At 36.7% G+C, this 16,256-nt stretch overlaps 1 protein-coding gene across 6 annotated transcripts in view; it reads left to right on the plus strand.

The window, feature by feature from the left end:
* RIC1 (RIC1 homolog, RAB6A GEF complex partner 1) overlaps positions 1 to 16,256 on the plus strand; it is a 162,937-nt gene that overhangs the window by 68,054 nt on the left and 78,627 nt on the right. For 5 of the 6 annotated variants that reach the window (XM_060014721.1, XM_060014718.1, XM_060014719.1 and 2 more), the window contains one exon: positions 13,784 to 13,891. In XM_060014721.1, the coding sequence (XP_059870704.1) occupies positions 13,784 to 13,891 (108 nt within the window). Of the gene's footprint in view, positions 1 to 9,212; positions 9,469 to 13,783; positions 13,892 to 16,256 lie in introns of those variants that run through there. The other variant, XM_060014723.1, reaches the window with a different exon arrangement.

Here is a 16,256-nt window from a genome sequence, read left to right on the forward strand (position 1 = left end):
GTAGGTGTGAGGTGGTATCTCACTTTAGTTTTGATTTGTATTTCCCTAATGATTAGTGATGTTAGGTACTCTTCTAATGTGCTTATTGGCCGATTGTGTATCATTGGAGAAATGTCTGTTTTGAGTCCTCTGCCCCTTTTTGAATCAGGTTGTTTTGGTTTTTTGCTGTTGAGTTTTAGGAGTTCTATATATATTCAGGGTATTAATTCCTTATCTCATAAACTTCTGTTGCTCTCCAGTCCCCACAAAATAAAGTCCAAGAGATCTGGCTTGGCATTTAGAACTTACTTTTCCCCTATCTCTAGCACACTGAACCCACACTTCCTATGTATTTTAATTCTGTTCATTTGCTATTTGCTTTACTTAGTATGCCTTCACCGCTATCTTTTTTTATGTAAGAAAGCTATCTCACTTGGTTTTCAAGCTCAGGTCAAATGTTTATAAAGCTTGACCTCAACTCTCCTATCTTCCCTTGTACCCAAGAAATAGCTGATCCCTCATGTATAATCCCATGGCACTTAAAAAAATTTACACTGGTAGTCCATGAATTTATTCTTATAAAAACAAACAAGTACTATGTTGAGGTATGTTCCTGCTGTGCCTGCTTTCTGGAGAGTTTTTATTATAAATGGATGTTGAATTTTATCAAAAGCTTTTTCTGTATCTATTGACATGATCTGTGGTTTTTATTCTTCAGTTCATTAATGTGATGTATCACATTGATTGATTTGTGGATATTGAAAAATCCTTGCATCTGTGGAATAAATCCCACTTGATCATGTTGTATGATCCTTTTAATGTATTGTTGGATTTGGTTTGCTAGTATTTTGTTGAGGATTTTTGCATCTGTGTTCATCAATGATATTGGCCTGTAATTTTCCTTTCGTGTGATGTCTTTGTCTGGTTTTGGTATCAGGGCGATGGTGGCCTCATAGAGTGCGTTTGGAAGTGTTCCTTCCTCTGCAATTTTTTGGAATAGTTTCAGAAGGATAGGTGTTAACTCTTCTCTAAATGTTTGGTAGAATTCACCTGTGAAGCCATCTGGTCCTGGAATTTCATTTTTGGGGAGTTTTTAAATTACTGATTCAGTTTCAGTACTGGTGATTGGTCTGTTCATATTTTCTATTTCTTCTTGATTCAGTCTTGAGTGATTACACCTTTCTAAGAATTTGGCCATTTTTTCTAGGTTGTCCATTTTATTGGCATATAGTTGTTTGTAGTAGTCTCTTATTATCCTTTGTATTTCTGTGGTGTTGGTTGTAACTTCTCCTTTTTCATTCCTGATTTTATTGATTTGGGACCTATATTACAAACCAACAGCTAATATCATCCTCACCAGTGAAAAAACTGAAAGCATTTCCTCTAAGACCAGGAACAAGACAAGGGTGCCCACAATTGCCACTTTTATTCAACATAGTATTGGAAGTCCTAGCCACGTCAATCAGAGAAGAAAAAGAAATAAAAGGAATGCAAATTGGAAAAGAAGTAGAGCTGTCACTGTTGGCAGGTGATATGATGCTATACGTAGAAAATCCTAAAGATGCCACCAGAAGACTACCAGAGCTCATCAGTGAGTTTGGTAAGGTTGCAGGACAGAAAAGTAATATACAGAAATCTGTTGCATTTCTATACGCTAACAATGAACTATCAGAGAAATTAAGGAAACAATCTGATTTACTGTCACATCAAAATGAACAAAATACCTAGAAATAAACCTACCTAAGGAGGCAAAAGACCTGTAGTCAGAAAACTGTAAGATACTGATGAAAGAAATCGAAGATGACTCAGATGGAAAGATATACCATGTTCCTGGATTGGAATAATCAATATTGTTAAAATGACCATACTACCCAAGGCAATCTACAGATTCAGTTCAATCCCTATCAGAATACCAATGGCATTTTCCACAAAAGCAGAACAAATAATTTTAAAATTTGTATGGAAACGCAGAAGACTCCAAATAGCTAAAACAATCTAGAGAAGGAAGAACAAAGCTGGAAGAATCACATTCCCTGTCTTCAGACTATACTACAAAGCTACAATAATCAAAACAGTATGGTACTGGCACAAAAACAGACACATAGATCAATGGAACAGGATAGAGAGCCCAGAAATAAATCCACACACTTACACTCAATTAACCTGACAAAGGAGGCAAGAATATACAATGGAGAAAAGACATTCTCTTCAGTAAGTGGTGCTGGGTAAGCTGGACAGCTGCATGTTAAAGAATGAAATTAGAACATTCTCCAACACCATATATAAAAATAAACTCAAAATGGATCAAAGACCTAAATGTAAGACTGTATACTATAAAAGTCCTAGAGGAAAACGTAGGCAGAACACTCTGACATAAATCACAGCAATATTTTTTTGGATCCGTTTTCTAAAGCAAAGGAAACAAAAGCAAAAATAAACAAATGGGACCTAATTAAACCTAAAAGCTTCTGCACAGCAAGGTGCAGGAGTAAAGACGTAGACGTAAAGAATGGACTTGAGGACATGGGGAGGGAGAAGGGTAAGCTGGGACGAAGTGAGAGAGTGACATGGACATATATATACTACCAAATGTAAAATAGATAGCTAGTGGGAAGCAGCCACATAGCACAGGGAGATCAGCTCAGTACTTTGTGACCACCTAGACGGGTGGGATAGGGAGGGTGGGAGGGAGATGCAAGAGGGAGGAGATATGGGGATATATGTTTATGTATATCTGATTCACTTTGTTATAAAGCAGAAACTAACACACCGTTGTAAAGCAATTATACTCCAATAAGGATGTTAAAAAAAATAAAAGCTTTCTGCACAGCAAGGGAAACCATTGACAAAACAAAAAGACAACCTACTGAATGGGAGAAAATATTTGCAAGCAATATGACTGATAAGGGATTAATATTCAACATACATTAACAGCTCATATAACTCAACATCAATAAAACAAACAACCCAATTAAAAAACGGGCAGAAGATCTGAATAGACATTTTTCTGAAGAGGAAATGCAGATGGTCAATGGGCACATGTAAAGAGGCTCAACATTGCTAATTATCAGGGAAATGCAAATCAGAACCACAATGAGATATCACCTCACGCCTGTCAGAATGGCCATCCTAAAAAAGAACATGAATAACAAGTCTTGTCAAGGATGTGGAGAAAAGGGAAGTCTCGTGCACTGTTGGTGTGACTGTAAATCAGTGGAGTCACTGTGGAAAACCATATTTTTAGTCAAAAGACTAAAAATAGAACTACCATATGACTTAGCAATTCTACTCCTGGGTATATGTCAAAAAAACCCTAAAAACACTAATTTGAACAGATGCATGCACCCCAGTATTCCTAGCAGCATTATTTGCAATTGTCAAGATATGGAAGCAATCTAAGTGTCTATCAACAGATGAATGGATAAAGAAGAAGTGGTGTATATATATATACAATGGAATACTACTCAGCCATAAAAAGGAATGAAATTTTGCCATTTGCAGCACCACGGATGGACTTGGAGGGCATTATGCTAAGTGAAATAAGCCAGACAGAGAAAGACAAATACTGTATATCACTTCTATGTGGAATCTAAAAAATATAACAAACGAGTGAATATAACAAAAGAGAAGTAGACTCACAGATACAGAGAACAAGCTAGTGGTTACCATTGAGGGGAGAGGCAATACAGGGGTGAGAGAGTAGTAGATACAAACTATTGAGTGTAAGATAGGCTGCAAGGATGTATTGTACAACACAGGGGATGTATCCAATATTTTGTAACAACAGTAAATAGAGTGTAACCTTTAAAAATTGTATTAAAAAGCACACAGATAATGAGAGACATACAAAAAGTAAAAAGTGAAATTGGGAACCTTGTCTGCTTTTTCAGATTCCAGTCTCATTTCACTCTCCAGTTAGCTTTATATCTTTTGAGTAAATAAATACCTAAGAGTTGAGTTGCTGGGGCATATCACATGTCTAGTGATTTTAGGTTGGATCATGGGCATTGTATTAGATATCAAATGTCTGATTTTCATTCTTTTGCTTTAAAGAATGTTGAGTTTTGTTTTGGATGGCAGTTAAGTTGGAGAGCTTCTTGATCCTTTTGAAGCTTGTTTATGTATTTTTAGGGTAGGTTCAACCTTTACTGTAGACTAGCTTAGCGCTTCTGAGCTCTCTGCTAATGTCCTGAGTCTTTAATGAGGTCTCTTTTATGTGGTCAGAACTGGAATGTCTCTCAGCCCTATATGAACGGTACAGCTGAAAACTCTGGTAGTTATTCTTTGGCTGACCTTGTGGGGTTTCACCATATATATGCATAGCTTAGTATTCAGCAAGACTTAAGGGGAATCCCTTAAGCTCTAGGTTTCTAGAGCTCTTTCTCTGTATCTCTCACCTGTCTTGTACTCTGTTCCACAAATAGCTGCTTCTGCTTCCCTGAACTTTAATCTTTTTCTCCTCAGCTTAACAAGACTGCCATATTATGCTTGTGTCTTCCCACCATACATGGTAGTCTAGAAAGTGATTTCTATCGGAAAACCTTGTTTGTCTCCCTTCACTCAGGATTATAGTGCTGTTCTGCCTGTTATGCAGTGTCTGAATATGGTTGTTTTATATATTTTGACCAGTTATTTTTTTAATTGTTTCTGGAGGGCTAATTTGGCACCAGTTTGCTGTTAGTATAATAATAACGTGACTGATGACCACCTATGTGTCCATCAGTCAGCTTGAACAATTTTCAGTCTTTTTTCACTGAGTATGTTTTAGCACATTCAAGATATCATCATTTTATTTCATGCCCAAATACTTTCATTATTGATATTCTGGTAACAATTAGGTTAACTGAAAATGATGAAACAGGAGGTATGGAGTTTGATGAAAGAAACCATCATGAGCCTTTCCAGAACTATGGTTGGAGAACCAAAGCCTTTTGGTCCGGAATTCACCTAGGATTGCCAGAACTTCCTGGATCAAGCCTAATACATTCCAGAATCATTTTAAAATTTGATAACCTGAGTTGTAAGAGAGTAGATCTTGAAAGTTCTTATCACAAGGGGAAAAAAATTGTAACTGTGAGGTGTTGGATGTTAACTAATCTTATTGTGGTAATCATTTTACAGTGTATACATATTGCAAATCATTTTGTTGTGCACCTTAAACTCATACAGTGTTCTATGTCAATTACACCTCAAGAAACTGGAAAAAAAATGTGAAAATCTGGAATGAGATTTTTTTCCATCATCATCAAACACTTATTGTATGCTTTGCTATCATTTGTAAGGCACTAGCTATTCTGTTGCTGAAAAGGTATAAGATGCTAATGAAGAGAGACATATTTAAAATTAATGGCAATATGCAATGGCAAATGCCAAGTGAATGAACATCCCTAAAGGTGTTAGTAGCATTTCAGGGGAAAATTCTTGAGTTGTCAGGGAAAGGTTTGTAGATAAGGAGATTTGAGCTATACTTGGAAGGAAAGATAGGCCTTAGGGTAAGTAATGTTGCTAGGAAAAACACTGTATAGTTAGCTGTAATTCTGAAATTCCTATCCGATGTCCCTGGGTTGTTTGCTGCCCACCCCACCCCCAGCACCACCAAATCCATCAGGTTATCTGCTATGTTACTGTTTTCTTTAGCTGGCACTTAAAGTATTTGAGATGTCCTGCACACTAGACTTTGTTGAAATCAATGCCTGTTGAATTTAATTGCATAGTGACAGTTTTCTGTATCATCTTGTTTAGCCCTCCAAAGCATACTTGACATATATATTAAAGGCAGTTTTTTCTCTCTCTTTTTTTTTTTTTTTTGCGGTACGCGGGCCTCTCACTGTTGTGGCCTCTCCCATTGCGGAGCCCAGGCTCCGGACGCGCAGGCTCAGCGCCCATGGCTCACGGGCCTAGCCGCTCCGCGACATGTGGGATCTTCCCAGACTGGGGCGCGAACCTGTGTCCCCTGCATCGGCAGGCGGACTTTCAACCACTGCGCCACCAGGGAAGCCCATTTTTTTCTCTTTTAAGACTTCTTTGTAATTTTTATGATACGTTTTTGAGTACTGTAGTTTGCTTTTTATTTTTATCAATTTAGTGGGAAACTGCTCCCTCCTCAAGGCTATGGGAAGTTTGACTGGTAGTTGACCTACCCCTCATTTCATTTTTCATTGCCCTTTGGGGGCTGTTCATTGACATGAATGCATTGCATTCATTAGAATGGAAAGCTAGGAAACTTTATTTAAAAAATAAATTTATTTTTATTTTTGGCTGTGTTGGGTCTTCATTGCTGTGCGTGGCTTTCTCTACTTAACGGCGAGCGGGGGCTACTACTCTTTGTTGCAGTGCACGGGCTTCTCATTGTGGTGTCTTCTCTTGTTGCAGAGCATGGGCTCTAGGCGCGTGGGCTTCAGTAGTTGTGGCATGCGGGCTCAGTAGTCATGGCTCTCGGGCTCTAGAGCGCAGGCTCAGTAATTGTGGCGCACAGGCTTAGTTGCTCTGCGGCATACGGGATCTTCCCAGACCAGGGCTTGAACCCGTTCTCCCTCTGTTGGCAGGTGGATTTTTAACCACTGGCACCACCAGGGAAGCCTGGAAACTGCTTTTAATTCATGAAAAATACATCAGTAAAGCAAAACTCTTAAACTGGCTTAATTTCATTTTCCCTACTTTCTTACGATATTGGACTTAATATTACTACCTCTGATAAATATACAGCAGTTTAGAGATGTGGAGAAGAGAATTTGAAGAGCATTTGAAATTAGAGCCACGTGGGTTTCAGTCTGGGCTCTACATTTTATAGGCAATAACTTTGGAAAAGCTGCTTGTTCAGTTACTTTCTGTGTTTTTGTGCATCTATAAAATGAGAACAATGAGTTAGTACGTTCTTAGTAAGTTGCAGTTGTTGTTGTCTAGGTTGCCTTTTGAATTATTAAACATAATCTGCTTCCACTGGATATTTAAGACAATTTGTGTGTGTTCAGGAAAGAAGGAAATTCAAGTTCACTAAATATATGGATTCTCTTATAATCCATTTGTTTCTCTAAGGTCAGTAGTAATGTCCCCCCTTTCATTTCTGATTTTAGTGAGTTGAGTCTTCCTTTCTTTTTTCCTTAGGTTTTTCAATTTTGTTGTTGTTTTCAAAGAACTACCTTTGCTTTGCTTGATTTTCTCTATTGTTTTCCCATTCTCTGTTTTTTGTTCATATCTGCTCCAGTCTTCATTATATCCTTCCTTCTGCTAGTTTTGAGTTAAGTTTGCTCTTTTTCTAGATCCTTTTAAGGTGGAAAGTTAGGTTATGGATTTGAGATTTTTCTTCTTTTTTGGTGCAAGCATTTTAGCTGTAAATTTTCCTCTGATCACTGCATTCACTGCCTCCTATGGTGTTGTGTTTTCATTTTCATTAGTCTCAAAGTATTTTCTAATTTTCCTTTTGGTCTTTTCTTTGACCTATTGGCTGTCTCAGAGGTGTTGTTTAATTTCCACATATTTGTGAATTTTCTAGTTTTCCTTCTGTGATTGCTATCTAGTTTCATTGTGGTCAGAGAAGATAATTTCAATCTTTTTAAATTTATTGAGGCATTTTGGTGGCCTAACATGTTCTATCCTAGAGAATGTTTCATGTACATTTGCGAAGGAATGGGTATTCTGCTGTTACTGGGTAGAGTTTGGTATACATCTTAGGTCTGAGTGGTTTGTAATGTTCAGATTCTCTGTTTCCTTACTAATCTGTGTAGTTGTTCTATGCATTATTGAAAGTGCGGTATTGTCCATTCGTTTGTCTAGTCGTTACTTTAGAACTTTTTCTCCCTTCAGTTGCTTCAGTATTTGCTTCATGTGTTTTGGGGCTCTGTTGTTACATGTGTTATCTGTTTATAATTGTTATATCTTCTTGCTGGATTGACACTTTCATCAATATATAATGTCCTTTATCTCTTTTAACAATTTTTGATTTAAAGTATTTTGTCAAATATTACTGTAACCACTAAGCTCTTAGTTATACAATTTGCATGGAGTATCATTTTTCATCCTTTCACTTTCAACTTATTTGTTTCTTTTGATCTAAATTGAGTTTCTTATAGAAAACTTAGAAATGGAATCATATGGTTTTTTAATCTATTCTGACAATGTGTCTTTTAATTGAAGTGTTTAATCTATTTACATTTAAAATAATTGCTGATAAGGAAGAACTTCTGCCATTTTGCTATTTGTTCTCTGTGTGTCGTATCTTTTTTGTTCCTCAGTTCCTTCATTACTGTCTTCTTTTGTGTTTAATTTTGATTCCTTTTTCATTTCCTTTTCTCTGTATATTTCAGGTTTCTTTAGTGGTTATCTTGGGATTACGTAGTATCTTACACTTACAACAACCTAGATTGAATTAATAACAACTTGGTTTCAGTAACGAAACTATATTCCTCTACATCTTCATCCTTCCCCTTTTATGTTCTTATTGTCACACATTACATCATTATACATTGTGTGCCCATAATGTAGATTTAGAATTATCTTTTCATTCATTAGTCTTTAAAATCATGTAGTTAAAAAGGTGGATTTCCAAATCAAAAATACAATATTGCTGGCTTTATATTCACCTATGTAGTTACCTTTACTGATGTTCTTTATTTTTTTCATATGGCTCTGGATTACTGTATAGTGATCTCTCATTTCAGCCTGAAGGACTCCCTTTAGTGTTTCTTGTAGTTCAGATCTGCTTGTGACAAAATCCCTCAACTTTTGTTTATCTGAAAATCTCTTAATTTCTCCTTTATTTTTGAAGGATAGTTTTTCTAGTTAAAGAATTCTTAGTTAGCTTTTTTTTGTCTTCCAGCATTTGCATTGTCATCCCACTGCCCCTGTCCTCCATGGTTTCTGATGAGAAACTGGCTGCTAATGTTATTGAGGATCCCTTGTATATGATGCGTCACTTCTCTTGTTGCTTTCGAGGTTCTCTTTGTCTTTCAGTAGTTTGAATACGATGTATCTTGTATGGATCTTTTTGAATTTATCCTTCTTGGGAGTTTGCTAAGCTTCTTGGATGGTTAGATTGATGTTTCTGTTAGATTTGGGACATTTTCAACCATTATTTCTTCAAATATTCTTCCTGCCTCTTCCTCTTGCCTTGCCTTTGGGACTCCCATTATATTTATGTTGGTATGTATGGTGGTATCCCACAGTCTCTTAAGCTGTGTTCATTTTTCTTCATTGTTTTTTCTTCCTGCTCCTCAGACTACATAGTTAATAAAATCACTCATGAATAATAATCACAAACTATTAATTTGTTGGGTTTTACTGGACCACAGTCTAACAACTCTCAGTTATTTGATGTGGTATACAGTTGACCCTTGAACAACATGGGTTTGAACTGTGCAGCTCTGCTTATGCACGTTTTTTTTTTTTAGTAAACGCAAATAGTACAACATGATGCACGGTTGGTAGAATCTGTGAACGCAGAACCACAGATAAAGAGGACTGACTGTGGGACTTGAGCATCAGCGGATTTTGGTATGCATGGTGGGTCCTGAAAACAGTCCCCTGCACACACCAAGGGACAGCTGTACTGTGTAAGTCAGCATAGGCTAAGTCCCTGCGGTAGAGGATAAAAGCAGAGCATTGTGTACCAAGTGTTGGCTCTTTAAAGTCTCTGCCCAGAAATGACCCAAGTCACTTCCCCTTGTGTTTTATAGGCCAAAGTAAGTCACATGGCCATACCTAATTTTAAGTGGTGAGGAAAGCACAGTTCTCTCTGTACCCCAGAATGAAGAATATATTATGTTTCAATAGCTTGAATGACAACCAGGTATGCATACAATGTGATTGTATGTGTCTGTTTCTGAGAAGTCTCTGTTAAGACCGGGAACTATAATTCTCAATATGCTTTTATCATATCCCTTCAGAAAAGATTATGATAAAATTGTCTGAAAAGACATTTCTACTGCCACTGCTAGTAGATGCCTTTGTGTACTCTTATTAACAGTCTCCTAATTAATTTACACACTACTCCCTCCCCACTCTATCACCAGTCCATTCTTTAGCATTCATTGTAATATTTCTTTGTGTACACAAAGGTTATTATTAGTCTCTTTAACTCTACTAGTTTTCAGTTTAACTCCTTCACCTTACTAGCTCTGTGACCATAAACAAAATTCTTAATAAACTGAAGCTTCAGTTTCTTTTCTGGAAAAATACAGATAATAACGCCTGACTCAAAGGATTGTAATCAATCAGTTGACATAATGTGTGCAGAACGTTTTGTACACTCATACTTGGTAACTGCTCAATTTATTGCTTTTTTTCCTCCTGGCATTCAGTGCTCTTCATAGTTTGGCTCTCCCTTCCAAAAATCTGATGCAATACTCTCAAATTACTGTTGAACTATAAGTAATAATATTTTTGATCAGAAAGTTAGATTTTTTTGTTAATGTAATTTTTAACAGTTTACTGCATTTTAGTATGTTTGGAGGAAGGGGTGGAAATTATACTGTGAAGTTTATCTCCTAATTTTATAATGGAAGTCATTGCGAAGTCAGGATTTACTTAAATTTGCTATAAAATTCTTATCATAATACTTTTAGCTCTAATAAATGGTAGTATTTATATAAAGGAAAATAGTTTCCAGTTTCAAGATGGGTAATGAGGTTTCCACCTTTTTCTTGAAAATCACCAACAGAACAAAAAGTTGAAATACTGTTTTCATCTTTAATGAGAGCTGGAGGTATCTCTAACCCATGACCTAAAAATTGGATGAGAAAAAATAAATGACTTAGGAAGAATATCAAACCTGAGAGCCTAACGTTACATATATGATATTGATGAAAAGCAAAACCCTAGAACCCTAGAATGTTTGATCTGCAAAACCCTAGAATGGCTCAGGTACTAGTACCACAGAATATAGGAATGAACCAGGGGCCATAAATGGGGATTGTTTGAAAAATCTGAATAAGGAATAGGATTTCTATGTTCTCACCTCACAGGAGACAGGATGTCTGATTAAACCAGAGGGATTCCAGACACAGAGTAGGGCAAGGATGAGATGCTAAACTAAAGATGGGGATTAAGTGAAAGTTGTTGTACTGAACAGTAGGATGTCAAGCTTTCTTCCCCTGCTTGGCTCCAGACTTCTGGCTTCTGTACTTGATTGAGGGATTCTTCCTAGGGAAATTAAATCACTCCCGATGAATGACCCAACAGCCTCTCATATTGGAAGACCTCAAACAAAAATGCCTACCCTGAGGTCCACCAGTTGACAACCCAACTTGAACACATAGAACTTATAATTAGTTTTTTCTCATTAACCTCTTGAACATGAAGAAAGATGTTATCCATCTTAGGAAAGTTTCTAACGTAAAATAGAGACACACAACAGAAAAAAGGAAACTCAGAGGAAATAGGCAATATAGGGAACAAAAACACTTTGGTGAAATGAAAATTAACCACCTTAGACAGGTATTGCCTAATTAAAAAAAAATTGATGCTATGAGAAAAAAGGGGAGGTGGGTGTGAGAAAGTTCCTGGAATGAAAAGTATGATAGCAGAAATTAAAAATTCAATAAAAGCATTAAAAAAAACATTTGACAGACCCTCCCAGGATATAGAACAGTGGCAGAAGAAATGTCTTCAGACAACTTTATCATAGTCTTTTTTGAAGGGACATTCATTCAAGTGTCATAATAAAATAGAGACATTTCAGACTTGAGAGTTCTAAGTTTACTTCTCATGCACCTTTCCAGAAAGCCTCAAGAATATGTGAACTGAGGAAGATACAGGATCTATAAAATAAAGAGTTCAACATAGGAAAGAAGGAAAGAAATCATAAGGATGATGACAAAGTAAATATCATGTTGATAGCTGTGCATTAGACTTAGTAGGGCAATGGGCATAAAGAGGGATGCCTCCAAGGGCGGGGGTGAAATGGAAATCATAAGCTATATAGCAGGTTTGACCACATAGAAGATTGTATTGAGAATTGTTTTGTCAGACCTATTAAGGAATATGAGATGACTTAGGTATAAGTTTAAAGAAAACCAAGCAGGGCTTCCCTGGTGGCGCAGTGGTTGAGAGTCCGCCTGCCGATGCAGGGGACGTGGGTTCGTGCCCCGGTCCGGGAAGATCCCACATGCCGCGGAGTGGCTAGGCCTGTGAGCCGTGGCCGCTGACCCTGCGCGTCCGGAGCCTGTGCTCCGCAACGGGAGAGGCCACAACAGTGAGAGGCCTGTGTACTGCAAAAAAAAAAAAAAGAAGAAGAAGAAAACCAAGCAAATGAAAGCATGTGGAAAATTACCAAGTTATTTAAGGAAAGATTACTGAACACTACTTGACCCAGAAGTGAAAAATATTTATGTAATCATCATAATGAAAACAGTTTGGTATAATTATGTTAGGAGGATGGGAAAAAATGGGTAAATGAGAATAAAAAGCTAATGTCTAAAATTAATGATGTTAAAGCAGTGTAAACACATGGTTTAAAAAATACGCAGGTAAATAGAAGAAGATAACAGCTCAAAGAATTCAAGCTGGTTGCCTCCTCACTGAAAGAAGACTACTTCAGTAGTTATTTTTGTTTGTCATAAGCCTTCTAGCACTGTTTGACTATTTATGTGTATGTATTACTTTGAATAATAACTTTAAAACTAGATGTACATGGAGAACATCTCAGAAAATTCATCACAGTGTCTTGTGTGGTTAGCAATTCAGATATGACTCCTGTAAACTAATAACTCATGATGTCCTTTTAAGGGCTGTCATATCAAACATACTAATTGAACATGAACATGTTTGGTTAAAAGTTAGCCAATTTAGCCATTCAGGCACGTAGAAGGAATCAAATATTCCAGGTCATGGCAGTAGCAGAGCAGGATAGTAATAAAGCACCACCAGGTTTCTGTATGGAAAGTAATCTAAAACTAATAAGCATCTAAATAATTTTCTGAGCATCCAGATAATTTTCACAAAGCTAGGAACCTTAACTTGTTAGATTCTTTGCACTTAGTTTTAATAGTATTGACAAATTGGTTTCTAGGATTGTAGGTGATGAGAAGGAAAGGTGATGTAGGCAGGCTAATTGTTGCCTAAAGTAAGTGATAGCTGATAGTAAGAAAAGAGACAGATAGCTGTTAAATTCTAGCACAGGCATTGAGAAAGAATGGTCCAATGCCATATGGATATAAAGATTCCAAAACAGCTTTATAGTCCTTTTGAGGGCTTGTATGTGACAGCTCAATTATGTTGGCATTGACCTAGCCACTCTAGTGCAGCCATTTAGTGCCAAGGAGTTTTTGAATTTACCCATTTTGCCACTTAATGTAAAACATCTCCTAATTGCATCCCTGAATCTAACCTTAAGTCTGATACATACCTAAAGGATAGGAATCAAGAATGAGGTGTGGAGCAAGGGAAGATGAAGTGACGATTTGATCACTTCGGACATGCACTGTATAATAGAATGGTATATAAGTTTCGTAGTTGCTCAACTCAGAAAGGGCTGTCAGTCATTTTAAATGCCTGTTGGTTCCCTTGAGAATTAACTTCTATCTTTACTGTTTTTTTCCCTAAGATTCTTTGCTCCTCTCTCTCTTCTCCCTCCATTCCCATTCCCCCCAATATAAGTTACACTGGTCAAACACATTTATTTCTAATTGATAAATAGATATGTCTGGTATAGTGGAATTTAAGTATGTTTTTCATTTGAGAATCTAAAGGATGAACACCTGATTTTTACGTTTGATTGTGTTACTTTATTTGATTGGCTATTAGTCACAGAGTGGAGGAGAATTCAGTATCTTTCTCTTTAATCCTGTGTATTTGCTTTTTTTTTTTTTAGAGGAAGTCCACAAGTGAAGGGGACACCCCATTTTAAGGAAGAACAGTGTGCTCCAGCATTAAATTTAGAGATGAGGAAAATATTGGATTTGCAAGCACCCATCATGAGGTACAGTACTTTGGTTAAATTTAGCATTTTGTGATGACAATATACAGTGTAGTTTGTTAATCGCATGAGCAGTAAGAAAGTTGATTTTATTTCTTTTCATTGAGGATCATTTTTTTTAGTCCTAAAAATTCTTGATTAGCCCTTATAAAAATGTAAAATTTTACAAATGGTACATTATTATACTTAAATTACTGTAATAAAGCCCACAATTTGGGTATACCAACTGTAATTTTATTTAGAAATTTATATTTTTTGATAAGATCTAGAATTGTTTGAATGGTATAACATAGTACATGTTACTTAAAAAGATACTCATATGCATTTGTAAAAACTTTGAGGGCACTTTCTCTTTTCTTTTCTTTTTTTTTTGCGGTACGCGGGCCTCTCACTGTTGTGGCCTCCCCCATTGCGGAGCACAGGCTCCGGACGCGCAGGCTCAGCGGCCATGGCTCATGGGCCTAGCCGCTCCGCCCCATGTGGGATCTTCCCGGACCGGGCACGAACCCGTCCCTTGCATTGACAGGCTGACTCTCAACCACTGGGCCAACATAGAAGCCCGAGGGCACTTTTTCTTGAAAAAACTCCCCAAATACGTTGTTGGGTTAAGAAAAGTGAGGTATACTGTACATAAAAATGCTACTATTTTATTTTAAAGCGAGCTGGTGGTGGTAGTTTATGTGTTGTTCTGGAAGAATACGTAAGAAACTGGGCATGAGAACTGAGTGGCTAGGGGGGACAGTTTTGGAAAAAAGACTTTTTACTATGTAGTCTTATTAAGTGTTGACCTATACAATACGGATACAATACGTGAATATATTAAACTATATGAATGTAATACATATGTTTCTTAAATTCTTCTGATTCACAGTTCTAACTAAAGGCTTCCTTCATCATTTCTCTTGTTAGAATACAGTACAGATACTAGAACATGTTAAATAGAATTGTATACAAGTGGCTGGCTATTGCCTTGTTTAATCTATCTTTTTTTTACTTTAAGTCTCCTCAGAGAAAAAGAATGCCTTTTTGTTGTTGTTTTTATTTGTTTAAATGTGATCAGGGCTACAGGAGATTGAGTTCAGGTTACTCTTTATCTCAGATTTTATTTCAGAATAGAGATCCTTTTCAAGAGTGTAACTTGTGTAAGGAATTTTGAATGTCTGGGTTCCAAGCTGGATGGAACTGTACAAGCATGGCTTTCTGTCTCCACCTGGTGGCAAAAACTGTGTGATTCATGAATATAGGATAGAAAAAGAGCCTTAAAAAAAAGAATTCCTGCTGTCTTGTACAAGTTTAACTTGTCAGGTGCTAGTTTTTAATCTACTAATTTAGATGATTGGAAATCTCTCATTTTCTCTCAGAACTTCAGTAAAATGATCGCATTTCAGAGCAGTGTTATTATTAGCACCTGTAACATGTACCTCCTGGAAATTTGATTGGAGAATTCCTATATACTTTTGAATTGAGTGAGGGGGCATGAAACTTGGCTTTTAAACCAACTGTTTTCCCTCCTACTACCAAAAATTAGTCAAATAAAGTTAGGGACAATGATTATGCTGTTGCTTATAGGCATAAGATTGCAAGAGTCTGCCATCTTTTAATTTTTGATTGAAGAAAGAATTGGATTAATGTTAAGCATCTACACCTTGTTATTAATTGAGGGTAGAGAATATATAGAAAGTTTAAAAGTACTGGGACTTCCTGGTGGTGCAGTGGTTAAGAATTTGCCTCCCAATGCGGAGGATGCAGTTTGATCCCTGGTCAGGGAACTAGGTCCCACGTGCATGCCACAACTAGGAGTTCTCATGCCACAACTAAGGAGCCCACCGGCTGCAACTAAGACCTGGCACAACCAAAAATTAATTAATTAAAAATTTTTTAAAAAGAACTGATATAATTTATAATTAAAACTCTTAGTCTATTTCTAACTAATACTAATAAATACTACAGTTTATTATCTTCCTTCTTCCCAGGCACTTAGAAAGACCCATGTAGTATATATAGTATTTAATGTTAATTAGGTATTAAACATATTTACATATTTGAGAATCGGTAATTGTGAATTATTCATTTTATATTAAGAATATTTGATTAATCAGATTCCAAAATCCTATTATTCTCCTCCCCAAATCCTATTATTCTACTTCTAAGATCCTAAATTAAACAACAGCAATAACAAACACCTGTGGTATACCACATAGCTGTTAATAAAGCCCATAGAAGTCAGTGATTGTAGAGGGCATAACTATGCCATAACTAGAGGCATAGTTATGCCTCTCTAAGGGCATAACTTAGAGTATCTTTATGTGTATTTTGTGTGTACTTACACGTAGGGGTGATTTTCAATAAAAGTCAGTACAACATATGA

This window comes from Delphinus delphis, chromosome 6, assembly GCF_949987515.2.
Source record: "Delphinus delphis chromosome 6, mDelDel1.2, whole genome shotgun sequence".
Taxonomy (NCBI): domain Eukaryota; kingdom Metazoa; phylum Chordata; class Mammalia; order Artiodactyla; family Delphinidae; genus Delphinus; species Delphinus delphis.